At 39.5% G+C, this 17667-nt stretch overlaps 1 protein-coding gene across 4 annotated transcripts in view; it reads left to right on the forward strand.

Annotated features, from left to right (window-relative positions):
* The window catches only part of gripap1 (GRIP1 associated protein 1), a 53544-nt gene that overhangs the window by 20976 nt on the left and 14901 nt on the right, over window positions 1–17667 (forward strand). For 2 of the 4 annotated variants that reach the window (XM_084720147.1, XM_084720149.1), the window contains exons 15-26: window positions 952–1044; window positions 1494–1535; window positions 2882–3016; window positions 3334–3429; window positions 3685–3795; window positions 4637–4738; window positions 4975–5088; window positions 6436–6513; window positions 14592–14687; window positions 14946–15002; window positions 15467–15566; window positions 17197–17327. In XM_084720147.1, coding sequence (XP_084576273.1) covers window positions 952–1044; window positions 1494–1535; window positions 2882–3016; window positions 3334–3429; window positions 3685–3795; window positions 4637–4738; window positions 4975–5088; window positions 6436–6513; window positions 14592–14687; window positions 14946–15002; window positions 15467–15566; window positions 17197–17327 — 1155 coding nt within the window. The remainder of the gene's footprint in view (window positions 1–951; window positions 1045–1493; window positions 1536–2881; window positions 3017–3333; window positions 3430–3684; window positions 3796–4636; window positions 4739–4974; window positions 5089–6435; window positions 6514–14591; window positions 14688–14945; window positions 15003–15466; window positions 15567–17196; window positions 17328–17667) is intronic. The other 2 variants (XM_084720148.1, XM_084720150.1) reach the window with 2 other exon arrangements.

Below are 17667 nucleotides of genomic sequence, written 5' to 3' on the forward strand. Positions count from 1 at the left end.
TATATATATATATATGTATATGTATGTATATATGTATATGTATGTATATATATATATATATATGTATATATATATATATATATATATATATATATATATATATATATATATATATATATATATATATATACAACCTGATGTTCACACAGCCTGACATTTTGCAGCAAGACCTGCAAGCCTTTACTTAGGGCAAAGATGTCAGGTGCAGCAGAAGTTTAGTGAAATTCACATGTCAAAATAGATTTGATAGATTCTTACCCACGTGTAGAAATTCTTGTACACATCAGCAGATCACATGTTTGGATCAGGATACAGTTTTACAGCCGTCTTCCTCACACAACTGCAAATAATGAAGCAACAACTACTTTCTTCTTACTGATGAACAAACTGGAAAATGAGTGTGAAGAAAACATGAACTTGTTTTTCATTGATAATGTGGGCTGAGGAGGAAGGAGATGAGGAAACAAGGTGATGAGGCTGACAACTGTAGGACCTGCTGCCTGTTCTCTCACGTTCCCTGCCAAAGTGACTGAGTCATGAAAACTGGATTCATGTTCCCTCTGAACACGAAGTAAATAAAATCTAACAAATAACTTGAGACGTAGGAACAGAAGGAAACAGAACTCTCTTCACTCTGGCAGAGGAACATCCTGGTGTTTTTCTTGCTGCTGCTCTCTGTGTTTCTGACCTGTATTGTCCTTCTCTTTTCTTCCCTCTCATTCTGATCTTGTCTTATTCTTTTTTCTTACTTTTCTGTTCTTGTTGTTTTGGTTCTATTTGTTTTCATTTCTCTGTTCTTGTTTTTGTTTTCTGCTTTTGTTGCCTTTCCTTTATTTTCTTGCTTACTTTTTCTTTTATTGGTTCTCCTTTCTTTGCTGCTTTCTTTCTGTTCCCTTTGGTTCTGTCGTGTTCTCTCTGCTGCCCCCTGCCTGTGGTGCGTTGGTACTGCAGGTCGCTAATCAGAGCGCAGTCAGTCAGGAGCAGGTGGACAACATCCTGCAGGAGAACGATGCTCTGAGGACAAACCTAGCTGCTCTAGAACAGGTAACAAACCAAGAGAACGTCATATAGAAGCTTAACTCTACGACTAACTGCTAATAAACCTGAAGAACACAAGAACCATAACACATCATCATCTTTGAGGACTAACCTAACTGATCTAGAACAGTAAATAAACCAAGAGAACATCATCTAGAAGGTTCACTCCATCGACTAACTGCTAATGAACCTGGAGAACATACATAGAACCATAACACTACATCATCTGTCATCTGTTTTCCATGAAATTAGCTTTGGTTCTAGAACCGGATTCAGTTCAAGATCCTTGGAACCTTGGTGGTATCTTGTGAACCAGCCTGCATGTCCACCAGTTCTTAGCAGAACCTTTGTAATCGTCGATGTCATCAACAGATGGCGCTGCACAATAGTCTGAAGAATATGACTAATAATAATGTAGAACACCTCACTGTGTGAATCTGTAACCCATTTTACAGGAGAACAGTGCTCTGAGAACCAATCTGTGCGCTCTTGAGCAGGTAATTATAACTTAGACCTAGAACCCTTTTTCTTAGAACCTTAACCTTAGATCGATGGTCTGAAACTGATGTAGACTCCCAGGACCCTGCAGAGCACCTTATAACAACTGTAAAACTGACCTAGAACCTTAACTTTGGGTGCTGTAAGTACTAGAGACAGAACATTTAAAGGTGCAGTAACAGATTCTGGAAAAAGATATTTGACTGTTGAGTCTCAGTCCAGGGTTCTGAAGTTCTGAACCACCAACACAAAGTTCAGGGACAGAGAGAGAATGAGACTCAACAATCAGCTGTCTTTCTCCAGAATCACCTCAGATATTTAACCAAATCATAAATCACACCTGTAGTTCTCGATAGGATTCATTAGTTGTGTTAATATGTTAGAGAACAAACAATGAGAGAACCTTCAATCAGAACCCTCATCTAGAATCCCACATTGTGACCAGGACTGGGTTGCACCAGCTCTTCTTAAAGGTCCAGTGTCTCAGATTTAGAAAGATTTATTGTCAGAAATTGAATAAAATATTCATGTTTTCATTAGTATATGAAGAATATAAAGAATTGTTGTTTTTGTACTTTAGAATGAGGTTTTATATCTGTTATTTCTACAGTAGTCCAGAACAGACAAACCAAACTCTGGCTCCAGAGAGGGATTTTCACATTTCTCTCAAGTTTCATGGCCATCGTACGATCTCTTTCACACTTGGAAGGCTAGAGTGAGTTGAGGAGTATTCAATTGGTTGCGATCTAGAACCTCGCCACTAGATGTCACTAAATCCTTCACGCTGGACTTTTAAATCCTCCACAAAGTTTGTGTGTAAAGACTTTCTCTTTTCATACTGCATTTAGCCCCATGTTAAGGGAACCTGGGCCTAAAAGAGCTTTCACACCGGCACAATTCTGTCTCGTTCCAAAGTGGGCTAACGTCGACTTTAGCCTAGGGCTAGGTGGCTCTGCTCTGGAGCAGGGTTAGCCCCGAGTTTGTGGTGTTAACTATAACCAGGGCTACAAGCAGCCAGTGTGAAACAGCACTAAAAGTTTAGAAGAAGACAATCAGCCAGGTTAATGGAAAACACCTGTGTGAGAGTACAGAGGTAGAAGAAGGGCAGTGTGAATCATGTAGCCCAGAGATTAGCTTATCCCTGAGTTAACTATGTGTGTCTCCTGTTGATGTCCTTCATTGCTTCTGTTGTCACACACTGTGCTGTAAGATCTCTTGTTTAGTGTGTAATATTCATGTCGTCTGTGGCTCCATGCTGACTCTTCAGTCACCTCCATCATCAAACTCTTCACTAACAGCAGATCATTTAAAATATCTGATGATGAAGTTCTGATTCTGTGTTCAGATCCAGACGGTGAAGACGCAGGAGATGAATCTGTTGCGTGAGCAGCAGGAGGCGCTGACAGCTGAACTGCAGCAGAGACGATCTGAACAAGAGAGTCTGTTGGCTCAGAGAGACGACCTCGACTCCCAGCTGCAGGTAACGCGTTTACTCAAGTACACGTTCAAGATACTTGTCCTTTACTCAAGCATTTCCGTCTTATGCAAACATATACTTTTACTGCACAACATCTCAGAGACAAATACTGGACTTTTTACTCCACTACTTGGATCAGATGGAAAATTCATCATCGCAAACCTGAAAACAAGCTGTTTCTCTGACTTTTTAGAGATGCAGACTTCTCACAGGACAGACACTACAAACATATGATGATCTCATAGACCATGATGCATTGCTGTAGATTAAACTACAGCAGGGAGCCGAGACTTTTTATGTCCCGATTTGTTTTCCTTCAGGAGTCGAGTTTTGCCAACAGGAAGTTGTTGGAGCAGCTAACAGAAGAAGGACAAGAGAAGGAGAAACTGCTGAGAGAGCTTGACGAGGCTAAGAAGGTACACACACACACACACACACACACACACACACACACACACACACACACACACACACACACACACACAGGTACACAAACACATAAAGACACTTTGTGCTGTTAAGCTCAAGAACACTAATGATCATAACAAACCGCGTGTGTGTGTGTGTGTGTGTGTGTGTGTGTGTGTGTGTGTGTGTGTGTGTGTGTGTGTGTGTGTGTGTGTGTGTGTGTGTGTGTGTGCGCGTGTGCGTGCGTGCATGCGTGCGAGCAGACAGCAGAGAAGAGGAAGGCCATGTTGGATGACATGGCCATCCAGCTGAACCAGGAGAAGTCTGACCACAAGGAGGCGCTGTCAGACCTCAAACTGCAGCACGAGAAGGAGGTGAGACACCAGAGAGCTGCTGCTGCTGCATTTTACTCTTGATTTACTTTGTTTGTTCCCTCTGTTGTTTTTCTTTTATTCTTCATTTTTTCTTGTTTCATCTGTTTTTCTTTCTTAATTCCTTCTCTCCCTAACAAACACTTTATTTTTGTCTTTTTAGAGAGTTACCGGGTGTCTTCAGGAGAAGATAGCAGATATTTGTACAATCAACCAATTTATCATTTTGAAAGTTATTGCAGCAGTTGTGGGGTTGATACCATTTATTACACAAATTTGGAGCAAATCACTTTTTGACCATTTGATCATTGCTGAAATTGGTCGAATGATTTTTCGAATACTGTTTGGGAATCCCAGTATGCAGACATTTTCCAATAAAAGAAGGCAAAAATAACATACGTGCAAAAGCTGCACATTTTTTGCCTCAAACTTCATGCGATTAGTATAAAGTGTGTGTGTTTGAAAGGGGAGACTCTTGGGTATCCTTACAACTCATTTTCATGCAGATATCTTGAAGTCAGAAGTCAAGACACCCATTTTAAAAATGACAGTGCAAGTTTTTTTTTACAAGCCTAAATTTAGAGTGATATTTTTCCAACTTCCTGACGAGCTAGAATGACACAAACTGGTGGATTCATTTCATCTTTTAGTTTCATATGACACCAACATCAGCCTTTAAAACTGAGCCTGCTGCAGAAAGAAAGTAATGTCACAGAGTTGAAGAGAGCAAAATAAAATATGTACAAATACAAACCAGTTGCATCAGTTTTAGTGAATTAAGTCTGACTTCTGTCTGTTTTGTTTTTTTATTTTTGTCTCCCCTCTGTGTTTCCTCCCCCGTCAGGTTCTCGGGGTGAGGGCTCGGTATGAGAAGGAGCTCAGAGGACTCCACGAAGACAAGAATCGCTCTGAGGAGGAGATCCGACAGCAGCTTAGAGATGAAAAGGTAAACAGGAGGGTGGAGAGGGAGGATGTGGATGGTAAAGAGGAGCACCAGAGAGACGAAGAGCTGAGGAAGTTAAAACGGAGTTAGAAAGTCTGGAAAATAAATGTGACAGTTTCTAAACCTCAGATAAATAAAAGTTTTTCTCTCTTGAAACAAAACATCAGCGTGTTCTGATCTAAGTCCTTGTGTCTTATCCATTACTGTCCATTTTCTAATCATTATGTGTGTGTTTTCAGGCTCGGACCAAAGAGCTGGAGGGTCTCCAGCAGCGGGTGGAGGAGCTGCAGGCTCAGGTTCAGTCCATGGAAGGAACCAAAGGATGGTTTGAGAGACGACTCAAAGAGGCCGAGGTCAGTCTCACTGTTAACTAGACAACTGACAGCTCTGCCAGTGCTGGAAGATCAAATCTTAATTTGTGAAGATCAACAGATGTTTGGTTTTACGCCCTGATAACCATCATCTACTTCTTTAAAAAGATCTATATGGTTCCAACACTGTGTCGCCTTTGAAGTGTTTCTTTAGACACACACCAGACGCAGCAAGAAGAAGCCAGGGATGGAGGGAAAAATACTGGGAGACTCACTGATTCTGCCCTCTGGATTCAGTTATTGAAATGAAAGCTCATTTCAATCAATTTTTGACTCGATATTGAAAACCAGAGTCCTCCTCCACTGCAGAGATTTAAAGAGTTCACTGACCTCCGGTGGTTCAGTCATGTACATCTGTAGAATAGATATTCCTTTGTTAGTCCCATAGATTTGCAGTGTTACTGCAACAAAGTGCAGAGCAAAAATGTAAGTGAAATATTGCATAGTATTGTCACCTATGACATTACACCTGAAAATAAGTACTAATACTACACAGCTGGTGTGAAGTGTAGTGCAGACCAGTTGTCAGTTGTGGTGACATCAGTGTGTTAGATTCAGTCCTGCTTCAGATTCAGTTCGAAGCTACAAAAGTCCTGAGAGCTGACGGTTTAAAAACCTTTTTCTCTCTGCTCTCCTGCACACGCAACAGTGAGGGAGAGAAGGGAGGTTGTCACAGGTTGGCCGCAGATGGCAACAACCCGCCTGAAGGCTGGTCTGGCGAGCTCTTGGACATGATTTGGCACAGCTCAGCGCATTGTGTCCGGAAATGGAGATGCAAAAGAATGGCGAAATGCCAAGTGATGCTGGCTGTGGTCAGAGAAGAACCAGAGAGAAACTGCAGTACAGTCTTTCCCTACATAACCTCAGTGTCTTGTGAATTGAGTGTACAAGGTTCTTCATTGCTGTTCGCTGCATTGTGAAGATATTTTATGTATGAAAAATGAAAAATTTCCAGACAAATGTTCTCAAGTAATGTTGGAGCTGAAGACTGCAACTTTGAGACTGAAATAAATCTGTTGGTGTTGAGTTACAGGGAAGTGAGCTGAGCAGACCTCTGCAGCTGCCCCTCATCTCTGCTGCAGGCTACATTAGCTGCTGTTAGCATGACACACCTCAGTCTGAGACTCAGCTGCTCTTTGTTCAGTTGCATTGATATGTTGGTGCCAAAAAAAGACAAAGAAAGAAATCTCTTCTTCTGCTGCACTGATTTTGATCCTTTTCTTAAGTGTCCATCTTGAGTCTGACATCTTGAGTTTTAGGAGTTTGATGATAAATCTGTGCAGAACTCTTAACTTCTATGAATTTATATAACATTTGCTCTTTCTGCAGGAGAACATAGAGAAGAAGTCTCTGGAACATCAGGACGAGATCGAGCGGCTGCAGAAAGAACACACACTTCAGCTGGAGGTACACACAGAGACACACACTCACACGTGGTTTTCCAGAACAAGATGTTTCAGAGAGCATCTTTGTAAATATAAATATGTGTGTGTTTGTGTGGGGGTGTTTGTTTATACATGCAGTCAGTGTAGGTGTGTATTGTGTGTATCGTGTTTGCGTGCGTGTGTGTGCGTTGTATCCCGTCCAGCTCTAATTGAATGTGTGTTTCTAATTAAAGCGTGGCCGTCTCCATGGAAACGCAGACAGGTTAAATCGTGTTAACAGCAGATCAGAGTGGAGGAGGCTCATGTGAACGCTGACAGTCTGTTCTAGAGACTCTGAACATTCACACAATCTGTCAGCGTGTTGCTGAAAACACACTCATCAGTGAGATCCATCAGTCCTCTGTGTCGGCGTTTCACTTCTTCCTCTGTTGTTTGACCACGTTGACTCATCCCGTCTTTTTACACTCGCACAGATAAAGCCGGACTTCAGTACTGTAAGACAAATTCAAGCTACATCCTTCTGCTCTGCTACATCTCAGAGGAAAATGTTTACTTTTACTTCATTACATTTATCTGACAGCTTACTGAAACTTAAGATTATTGAACACAAAAAATACAGATGAAATAATTCATCATTAGTCCGCTGACATAAAATAAATTAACAACTATTCTGATAACACTTTAAATGATTTTTCATTTTCAAAATTTTAATCAGAGGATAAACCTTGAGATGCATCACCTCATTTTCAAGGTCGTCCACAGGCGCAAAACATGGACATTAACAAGTATTTGATAAAAATCAAGTAAATAAATATTTAAATAATCTAAATAATAAGTTTAATAATCAGCATCACAAAACAATTGAGACATGAACATCAGCAAGTACAAATAAGGACTTTCCCATCATCCCAAACCACACTGACTGTTTCCAGTGTCATCTGAACAAAAAAACAACGAGAAATAAAATAAACAGACTGAGTAACATTCAGACAAAATAATTATAAGCTAAATATTAATGTAAATACAATAGAGCTGCAATGATTCATCCATTATTAAATACAACTATTTAGATAATCAAGTCATTTTTTTAATGAAAAAAAGTCCTTGAATGTGAATATTTTCTGGTTTGTTTCCTCCTCTCTGAAAGTAAACTGAATATCTTTGAGTTGTGGACAAAACGAGACATTTGAGGACGTCATCTTGGACTTTGAGGAACAATAATTGACATTTTTCACCATTTTCTGACATTTTAAAGCAAACAACTATTAATCGATTAATCGAGAAAATAATGGACTGATTAATTGACTCATTGAATCATTCGTTGCAGCCCCAAAACACAGTGAAAACAAGATCAAGTGGATTTAAGATAAACAAGCAAAGAAGTGGATCTGAGTGGAAAAGACAGTCTGCTGGTGCTTTAAACTTAAAAACTACACCTTTAAAAATTTTAGGCACAATAAAAAACGGTTGTTGAGTGTTTAAATGAATGTGATGATCTGAATAGAACTAAAAACTGTTTTAAGTCTAAATGAGAGTTAAAATAAAACAAACTGAACAAACATCCAGTCAGTTAATGGAGCAAATAATCAGAAGATTAATCCATAAAGAAAACAATTATTAGTTGCATTCTGATTCAGAAGACTCAAAATCTTCTAATGAGATCAGACAGAACAACAGTCACACAGAAAAAAAGTACTCTGAATACTTTAAGTACATTTTCCTGATTGTACTTAAATACTTCAACTTAGACCTGGATGATAAACCTGAAAAGTTTATCATGATAATGAAGTTTCATATTCGTATATATTGATAATTATCAATCAGATGTCATGTTGTGTTCTTCAGAGAGTGGAGACAAAATAAAAATAAGAAGGGCTGCATCTGATGATGATTTCCATGATTGATTAATCAGTCAGTATTTTCTCGATTAACTGATTATTAGTTGTTTGTTTTAAAAAGTCAGAAAATGGTGAAAAATGTCAATCAGTGTTTCCCAAAGTCCAAGATGACGTCTTCAAATATCTTGTTTAACTCACAACTCAGAGATATTCAGTTTACTGTCAGAGGAGGAAAGAAACCAGAAAGTCTTCACATTTAAGAAGCTTTTTTCTTTAAAAAAAAATAAGACTCAAACAGATTAATCGATTATCTAAATAGTTGTTGGTTTATTTAATAATTGATTACTTGATTAATTGTTGCAGCTCTAAAAATAAGTTTGCTGTATAAATGGTCTTAATCAGGAAGTTCCTGCAGTTTACACACAGCACTGTTCATTCATCCATATCTCTGGAGTCGAGGTCATGATGTCAGCAGGCTGACGACGGCGTCCTGTTCCTGGTTCCTTTCAGTTCTACAGCGGCTCCCCTCCAGCTGTCCGACTTCTTTAACTGCACTCGTTTTATGAGCCGTCTCTGACTCAACAACACACCTGTTCAGTGATTGGCTGTTTACGTGTCACGGGCCGCACGCCGCATCATTAAAGGATATGACAGGCTGTTTATGAGCCGGGCTGTGAGTTTTTATGGTGGTTTGCATTTAAGTGAAGCGATCAAACATTTTACTGTTGTGCTTTCTTATTACTATTGATGATAGATATCATTTTATTGCTCAGGTGATTTTAACTTAAGGAACATTTTCAGCTCAGGAGTATTTTAACAGTGTGGTCTCAGTACTTCTACTGGAGGAGTCATTGAATCTCCACCTCCGCCTCCCTGTGTCCCCCTTCACAGGTGCATTAACAGGTGATACAGAGCAGTGAGTAGTGGGCCGTACTTAGAACTGGGATATTGTTTTTGATTATATTTATTGTGTAGTGGTTGTATATAGAATTGGGAAATCTGAATAGATGAATCATTGGAAAAGGAAGTGTAGGAATAAACAAGTGTGTGCTTCTTCCTGCGCTTTTTCAAACATGTATGATTTAATTTGCCTGTTGAGTTTGTCGTGTAGGTTTCTTGTTTATTGAACTTTATTGATATTCTCGTTTGGTTTTGTATCTTTTTTTCATTTATTTGCATTATTTTTCTTTTTGCCATGTTTGAAATAAAGAACTTTCATTCTTTCATTCAGAAGTTAACAAGAGAAAATTAAATGGATTAAGAATAGTCTTCAAAGTAAGATAACATCCAGTAAGAATAATACAGTGGAGTGTAACTAGGAACAGGAAGTAACTGTGTTAACTCTTTGATGTCAGTGTCAGTGTGTTGACGTAGTTTGTAGCTGGAGGCGTCCTGTCAGCAGCTTTACACACGTCTCTCTTATAGAAACATAAAGGCTTTTTATGGAAGCTGTTTTTCAGCTGCAGGGGGGTTTGATGCTGCAGAGCTGCAGATGATCACCGTGAAACACTGAGACACACACACACACACACACACACACACACACACACACACACACACACACACACACACATTATTAACTCTGTTAATACAAAACCCTGATCTGAGATCTGCTGCCTGCAGGTTTTCTGATCCTCATTTCACTCGCTAACGAACAGTTGAATATTGATTTCCTGATTTGTTCTGAATCATCACAAGCAAAAATAAAACAAAATGTAAAGTATATTTTTGGTGCCATTTTAAGAGTTTTATCGGGATAAACTTGTGATTTGATTTATTTATTTTGAACATTTAGATAAAATAAAAAGGATGAGTAGAAAAAAACAAAACATGATAAAAACCAAACAATAAATAACGCAACAATTTGCAATGAGAAACAGAAATTAAGATTTGATGTTTGAATAGGAGCAGGAAGAAGCAACATGCTTGTCCAGCCCTGCCCCTGATCCTAATCTATACCAATCCATCAATAATCAATTTGATCAATCTCATATTTACACCACTGTCATTTTTAATACCTGATCAACATTCCTGATAACTACAGTATCACCCTCAGTCTGCTTTACACTCCTTTTAATTATTTCTGTACCTCACACAAATATTTTTTTTTTCTGTTTTAAACTGTCTGATATCTTTACTTTGTTTGAATTCTTCACCTGGTATGTTCCATAAAATTGCAGTTACTGTGGCCAAGGATAGGCAAGAAATTTTCTTATCATTTCATGTTTTTATGTAAAGGAAAAGAAGAAATTAAACTCTCCCAAAAACACTTTTATTAATGAAATGATTCGACCTGAAAATGACACGATCTTCAGATCACAGATTACAAAACTCATTATCCCCAAACAATTAACTCTGCACACAAGAAAAACACATCAGGGCCTGAAGAAAGCACTTACTTTCGTTATCATTACAGTTTGATAATGAACCAATAAAGCACAACCCGCTGTGCATCATGGGATATGTCAGTGTGGATGTAACAAGACCTTTCAGCCAATCAGATTAGCAGGCTGACTTGGTTCTCCTCTGAGGAAACTGTTTCTCCCTGAAGGACCGCAGAGACTGACTGTCACTGATTACTCTGTGTGTGTGTGTGTGTGTGTGTGTGTGTGTGTGTGTGTGTGTGTGTGTGTGTGTGTGTGTGTGTGTGTGTGTTATCTGCTGGATAACAGCCTGGTACTAAGAGCAGAACGAGGAAACTTAATAGGAAAAGTTAATTAATGATGGAAGGAGTCTAATTAGCGGGCAGGTCGGCGGCTCTGCAGGTTCTCCGAGTGTCGGCGGTTTGAGTTTCACTCGTCACGTGTCGTTTCCTGTCTGACTGACTGAACTCTGACGGAGCGTAAAATCAAATCTCAAACTGGGTTAAAAATAATCTCTTGCATCTTCACAGAGTTTCTTCCTCCTGAAATCCTGAAAGATCCCCTCAGTTTTAGGTGATAGTTGATGATTATTAAAAGTTCATTATGTTAAAAAGAGGAAAATTTATTCACACCTTTAAGATTTAAAAGAAAAAAACTGCAAGTAAAGATTATTTTTGTAGTTCAGTAATCAATAGTCGATTATTTTCTCAATCAGTGAATTAATAGTTGTTTTAAAATGTCAGAAAATGATGAATAATGTTATTCAGTGTTTCCCAAAGCTTAAGATGACAAACTAAAGATGTTCAGTTTACTGTCAAAGAGGAGCGAAGAATTCAAAAAAATAATCACATGTAAGAAGCTAAAATCAGAGAAGTTTAACTTCTTAAAGAAAAAATAACATACATTTTCTGATTAATTTAATAGTCGACTAAGTCATTAATTGTTGCAGCTCCAGTGTTTTCTGCTTGTTTTGATGCATGAGCTGTAATTTAGATATTACAGACTAAATAAATTATTTTTGATGTTTCTGCAGCCTGATTCAAATTGATTTTCATAGTGAACTGAACAATAAAGGGCTGAAAGCAGGAGGACGGTTTCACACCCTGCAGTTTGTATTATGAACAATAATTTTTGAAGTTTAGAAGGAATCAGCAAACTTTTTTTGTTTATTTCTCCTGCATAAATAATATTCATTCAACTTTGTTTCACTCTATTTCCCTGGACTGCTGCTCCCTCTTCACTAAGCCCCGCCCTCCTTAGTTACTGTTGCTAAGTCTGTCAAGCTTTCCATTCTCACACTGCATTCATTGCAGTTTCCAGTGATAACGGCAGCAGATTTAACAGCGACATTTGTGAGTAATTTTTGAAACACGAAGTCTGTGATTAAATTAAACAAAAGCAGATTCTCATTTCCAGCTGATGACGGTGGATTTTCTAAAATAAAGACTCACAAACAGATTTCATAAGTGCAGCTGCTGATGTAAGCTAATGCTAATGCTAACGTGACTTGAGTCAGCTGAGAGTCTCCAGCTGATGTTTAATGTTTCCATCTGACACGTTTTAAAACAAGAACCCTGTCAAAGTGTTTATGTAAAGTTAGCTAACAGCTGCGTACATGATATAACATTAATGCTAACAGACTGAGGCTAAAGCTAGCTTACATCTCAGCTAACATTGGTCCACATCCTCCTCCTCAAACCCCCACAGAACAAATGATGCAGTGGATCTAACAAGTTTGACTGGAGGTACAGTTGCTGCAGCTAGTAAGCTAACATTAGTTAGCCAGACATGCTAACATTTGCAGCTTATGTCAGAGCAGATGAAGACAGAATTTAATCCATTCATGACACGTGTGCTCCTCCTGTGTTTCACGTTTTTGAGAGACAACGGTTACTAAGCTGTGATTAGAGAGTTGGTGTTTGGAGGCGGGGCCACGCGAAGGGTCAATTAATCGCAATCAAATTGCAATATGGCCAAGTGCAATATCCAAATCTCAGAACCAAACACAAATTGCAATTTTTTTGTGACAAAGGAAAAGACGACCTGAGCTAAAAATCTTTGTTCTCCAGATGAAAAAAAACAACATGTTTGTTTGGTTCAGACCTCAATAAATATCACAACATTATGATGTTAATGTTTTTTCTTTTTAATTGAACATGAAAATTGTGATGCAAAACTGGTCATTTCCACTAATCATATTGCAAGATCGCAATTTCAGTCAAAATAATCACAGTGTGACCGTTTTACCAAATCTTGCAGCCCTAATTACAATACAAACACAAGACTGTGAAGGCAGCTGACTCACAGTGTCTCAATAAACACCAACGCCTCCTCAGGCTTGTTGTGTTGAAAAATCCAACCAAATTAGACTACGAATAAGACATTTCCTCTATATTTTTATTTTAGTCAGTTCTGATCTTTTTACTTTTTTCTTTTTTACTTTTATTTCAGTTCACTAAAATGTTTTTTCACGCCTAGTTTTACTTCAGGTTTAGTTCACTATCAAATCTTTGGCTGCACACACCTACAAACTCTTTATTTTAAGATTTTCTTGCATTTTTCTGTCAGTTTCTTTTTTTGGTTTGTTGCCTGTGTCAGTGTAATAAAATCTGAACGCCTCAGAAATTAACACAAAAGCTTTTCCTGCCTAATGAGGTGTGTGTGTGTGTGTGTGTGTGTGTGTGTGTGTGTGTGTGTGTGTGTGTGTGTGTGTGTGTGTGTGTGTGTGTGTGTGTGAGGGTTGAGGTGTTTGACGTTACAGGGAATTAACAGACTCGGTTGTTTTCCTCCAGAATTACATGTTTTTTTTTTATTTTTCCTGCGTCAGGTGGGCGGCTGCAGCCTGGGGGTGTTTTTAATGTAGATTTTAGTCAAATTAATTAGCAGCAGAAGATTAGAGGGGAATTAAATGTAGTTTTTTTTTTATTATTATTCTAAATTAATCCCTCAGTCAGATGGATTAAGAGTGAGGGGCATCACTGGAGGTGCAGATGTGGCTTTTTTTTTTAATTGTTTCTTTCTCACAGAGAGCAGAGGGAGAAAAGTTTCTGAGAAAGGTCACTGTTTTTTACTGTTTTCACTGTTTTTGTCTTTTCTTTTACGTCTTAAACGGTGGACATCCATCAGAGCTGTGGGGTCAGTAACAGTTCTGACGTGGACGTCATGAGTTTAATCTGAATCGTTTTTGTTGATAATCAAGGAAATAAAATCATCCTGTGTAGTGTTTGACGATCTCATTGAAACTATTTTTAATTTTTTGGGCTTTAATTAATGCTATAACTAACAATTACTATAACTATTGATTGATCTGATGATTATTTTCTCAGTTCTTAAGTTATATGATCCATAAAATATCAGAAAATGTTGAAAACATTTGATGTCCTCAGATGTTTTTTTTTTTTTTGTCCTTAATCAAAGATATTCAGTTTACTGTCAGAAAGAAGTTAAGAAACCAGAAAATATTCACATTTAAGAAGCTGAAATCAGAGAATTTGGACTTTTTTTAATTTAAAAAATGACTCAAAACGATACGAAACCCAAAAATATTTAGGTATTAATTTGACAGCTGATTAATAATCAGTTAATTTTTGCAGCTTTTTATAAACCCGAGTCTAAAGCTGGTTATAATCCATGTTAAAAAGATCTGTTTTGAGTCGTTGTTTGAAACCGTCGACTGAGTCAGTGAGTCTGATGTTTAAAGACAAAGTCTAAATTTTGGGGTAATCAGTGTTGGACAGGGTCAGCAGCAACACCTAAAAAAAATCAATATCAGTTTAAGTTTATGCTACATTTAGAGAAACTAGAGTTTCTCCATCAGATCTGTGAGCAGTTGAACTTTAACCTCCCAGTTTAGAGAGACAGTGTCCTCATGTGTCTCTCTGTGTGTCTCTGTCCTGCAGGTGAAGCAGTCAGAGATGGAGGGACTGAAGCAGCAGCTGGTGGAGGTGGAGAAACAGAAGGATGAACACAACGACACCATCGGAAAACTCAAACAGGTGACAACTCAAACCATGGAAACTTATCCTCATTCTGTTTTAGTCTCCTCATACAACCCTGTGTTTTATAATCTTAAATAAATTAAGTGTTTATGTGTGTAATAAGTGTGGAAAAGTGTCACAACACACAGCTGTGGATATTTATATCACCCTTACTGTTAATTCAAAATCACTGGTCGTGGTTCTTTTAAGAAAACATCAAGTCAAAATAAGTTTATTTTCAGCTGTGAAACTTTAAATCTGCTTTTCCGTTTGCAGGAGATCAAGGACACTGTGGACGGTCAGAGGATTCTAGAGAAGAAGGGCAGTGCAGCGGTGAGTGCATGTTTACCACAGACAGACAGACGGACAGAGGAGCGATGGACGGACAGACAGACAGACAGACAGAGGAGCGATGGACAGACAGACAGACAGACAGAGGAGCGACGGACGGACGGACAGACAGACAGACAGAGAGGAGCGATGGACAGACAGACAGACAGACAGACAGACAGAGGAGCGATGGACGGACAGAGAGACAGACAGACAGACAGACAGACGGACAGACAGACAGACAGACAGAGGAGCGATGGACGGACAGAATTTGAATAGAGATGAGAGAGAGAATATATTTTGCAGAGTAATTTAAGAGCAGCCGTGCATGGAAAATAATAATTAAAAAGTAAATCCTTCACTGTGTGTTTGTGTGTGTGTGTGTGTGTGTGTGTGTGTGTGTGTGTGTGTGTGTGTGTGCGTGTGTGTGTGTGTGTGTGTGTGTGTGTGTGTGTGTGTGTGTACAGCTGAAGGATTTGAAGCGGCAGCTGCAGCTGGAGAGGAAGCGAGCCGACAAACTGCAGGAGAGACTCCAGGAGATCCTGACCAACAGCAAGACCAGGACAGGTACACACACACACCTGAGACACCCTGACTGTGTGATGTCACCACGATGTCACATGACTCTCTGGTCTGTGACTATGTATTGGTTTATTTCAGCCTCTATTACAGAGTTTAATGACACTCAGGCAGCGTATTTATTTGTCTGTTGAGTCTAAATATGTATTTTGGTGAAGTTGGATGTGGTGCTGATGTTGGTGGAGAACGATGCCACAAGAAAAAACAAAATGTTTCCTGTAGCAGATCAAACGGGCAGCAAGTGGTCAACCCAAACTCCAGACTTTACAACGTTTCAAACACAGTGTCCATGTCTTCCAGCAGGTTATTGATCAGAGCTCCACTCACCATCAATATATCAGAACCTGATGTCACTGAAACTAACAGGAAGAGTATTTATGGCCGGCATTCCCCTTTAAATGCTCCAGTAAGGAGAGACAGCAGTACTTGGCCAGAGTGTGTGTGTGTGTGTTTGTGTTTGTCTAAGTGGCTGCGATGTGATTGTAACGTGGCCGATGGGTCCGATAATCGGCGGCGTGCTAACCCTGCGTCAGGAGGTTCTGGCTCAGTCCGGAACCTGCTGTTCAATATTTAATGCAGCGCTCTGATTCCCAGAGCTGATGTGGACACACTGGCGTCTGCTGGCAAAACACACACACACACACACACACACGCACACACACACACACACACACACACACACACACACACCTGCACAGTTCTGTTTGTCTTCATTTAACTGGATTGTTATGTTGTTTTTCCACTTTATATTTTGTCGTTGTTGCAGATCTTTCTCTCTGTTTCTCCTGGACTCTTTCTTTAACAGTCCCTCTGTCACACTGTTTTTACTAGTTTATACACACACTCACATTCACACACACACTTACTCACATTCACACACACACACACACACTCTCAGAGCGGTGCAGGGCAGTCCTCAGCATCATGTATAATCTATGAGCAGTGATGAATGTTTAAAAGGCTCTTCTGCACAAACCTGAGAATCAGACATTTTAAAGTAGCCTACTTATCTGCCCACTCACAGCACCTGCATTAAAGGGACGGTCCACTGCGTTAAAGGGACAGTCCACTGCTGTGTTAAAGGGACTGTCCACTACTGCATTAAAGAAACAGGCTGCCACATTAAAGGGATGGGTCACTGCCCTGTTAAAGGGACGGTCCACTGCTGCGTGAAAGTGATGGTCCACTGCATTAAAAGGATGGTCTGTCAGTTTAATTAAAGGGATGGTCCACTGTATTAAAGGGACTGTCCTCTGCTGTATTAAAGGGACGGGCCTCTGCAGTAAAAGGATGGTCCACAACATTAAAGGGATGGTTCACTACTGTGCAGGGTTCACTGGTAATGATGGTGGGAGTGGCCTATCATGAAAAGGGGCATAACTTCCAAATTGATTCACAGACTCTCACAAGAACAGCTGATTAACTGTTCATGGCAAATGACAAAAAGGGGACGTGGCAGTGGGAGTGGCCTGTAACTTCTAAAAATGTCCTTATCCAATCACAAAATGACTGAGGGCACATATAAATATCTTAAAGGCACAGTTCGCTGGTTTGTTGTGTTTGTTGAGTGTTTTCATATTTTCCTGAGAGGCTGACGTGGATCATTTTCTCTGTGCAGGTCTGGAGGAACTCGTCCTGTCAGAGATCAACAGTCCCAGTCGGACTCAGCAGACAGGAGACTCGTCCTCCGTCTCCTCCTTCTCCTACAGAGACATGATGAAGGAGGCTCAGCCCACCAATCAGAACAAGGTGGGTGGAGCATCCAGCATAAGTTGAGTGTCTCCTCTTCATGGTATTGATACATATATTTTGTCACTTTTTCTCAATTAACACGAGGTATAGTTCGCTCTATAGTTTGTGACCTGTTATCACTGTGACGGGTCGGATCAAGACCTCTGAGAGGCACTCTGACCTCTCTAGTTGTGACGGCTGTTACCACGGTGATGACAGACTGTACTGTATCATCCAGTCATCCTCCTCTCTTGTCTCTCTGTTTTTGTATCATTACATTTATTTTCTCAGGAGTCTTTGAAGTTCCTGCTGTTATTTTTAGCTCCTTCATTGTTTCATCATGGTCACTCTCTCTGTG

This window comes from Lutjanus erythropterus, chromosome 6, assembly GCF_056507025.1.
Source record: "Lutjanus erythropterus isolate fLutEry1 chromosome 6, fLutEry1.hap2, whole genome shotgun sequence".
Lineage (NCBI taxonomy): Eukaryota > Metazoa > Chordata > Actinopteri > Lutjaniformes > Lutjanidae > Lutjanus > Lutjanus erythropterus.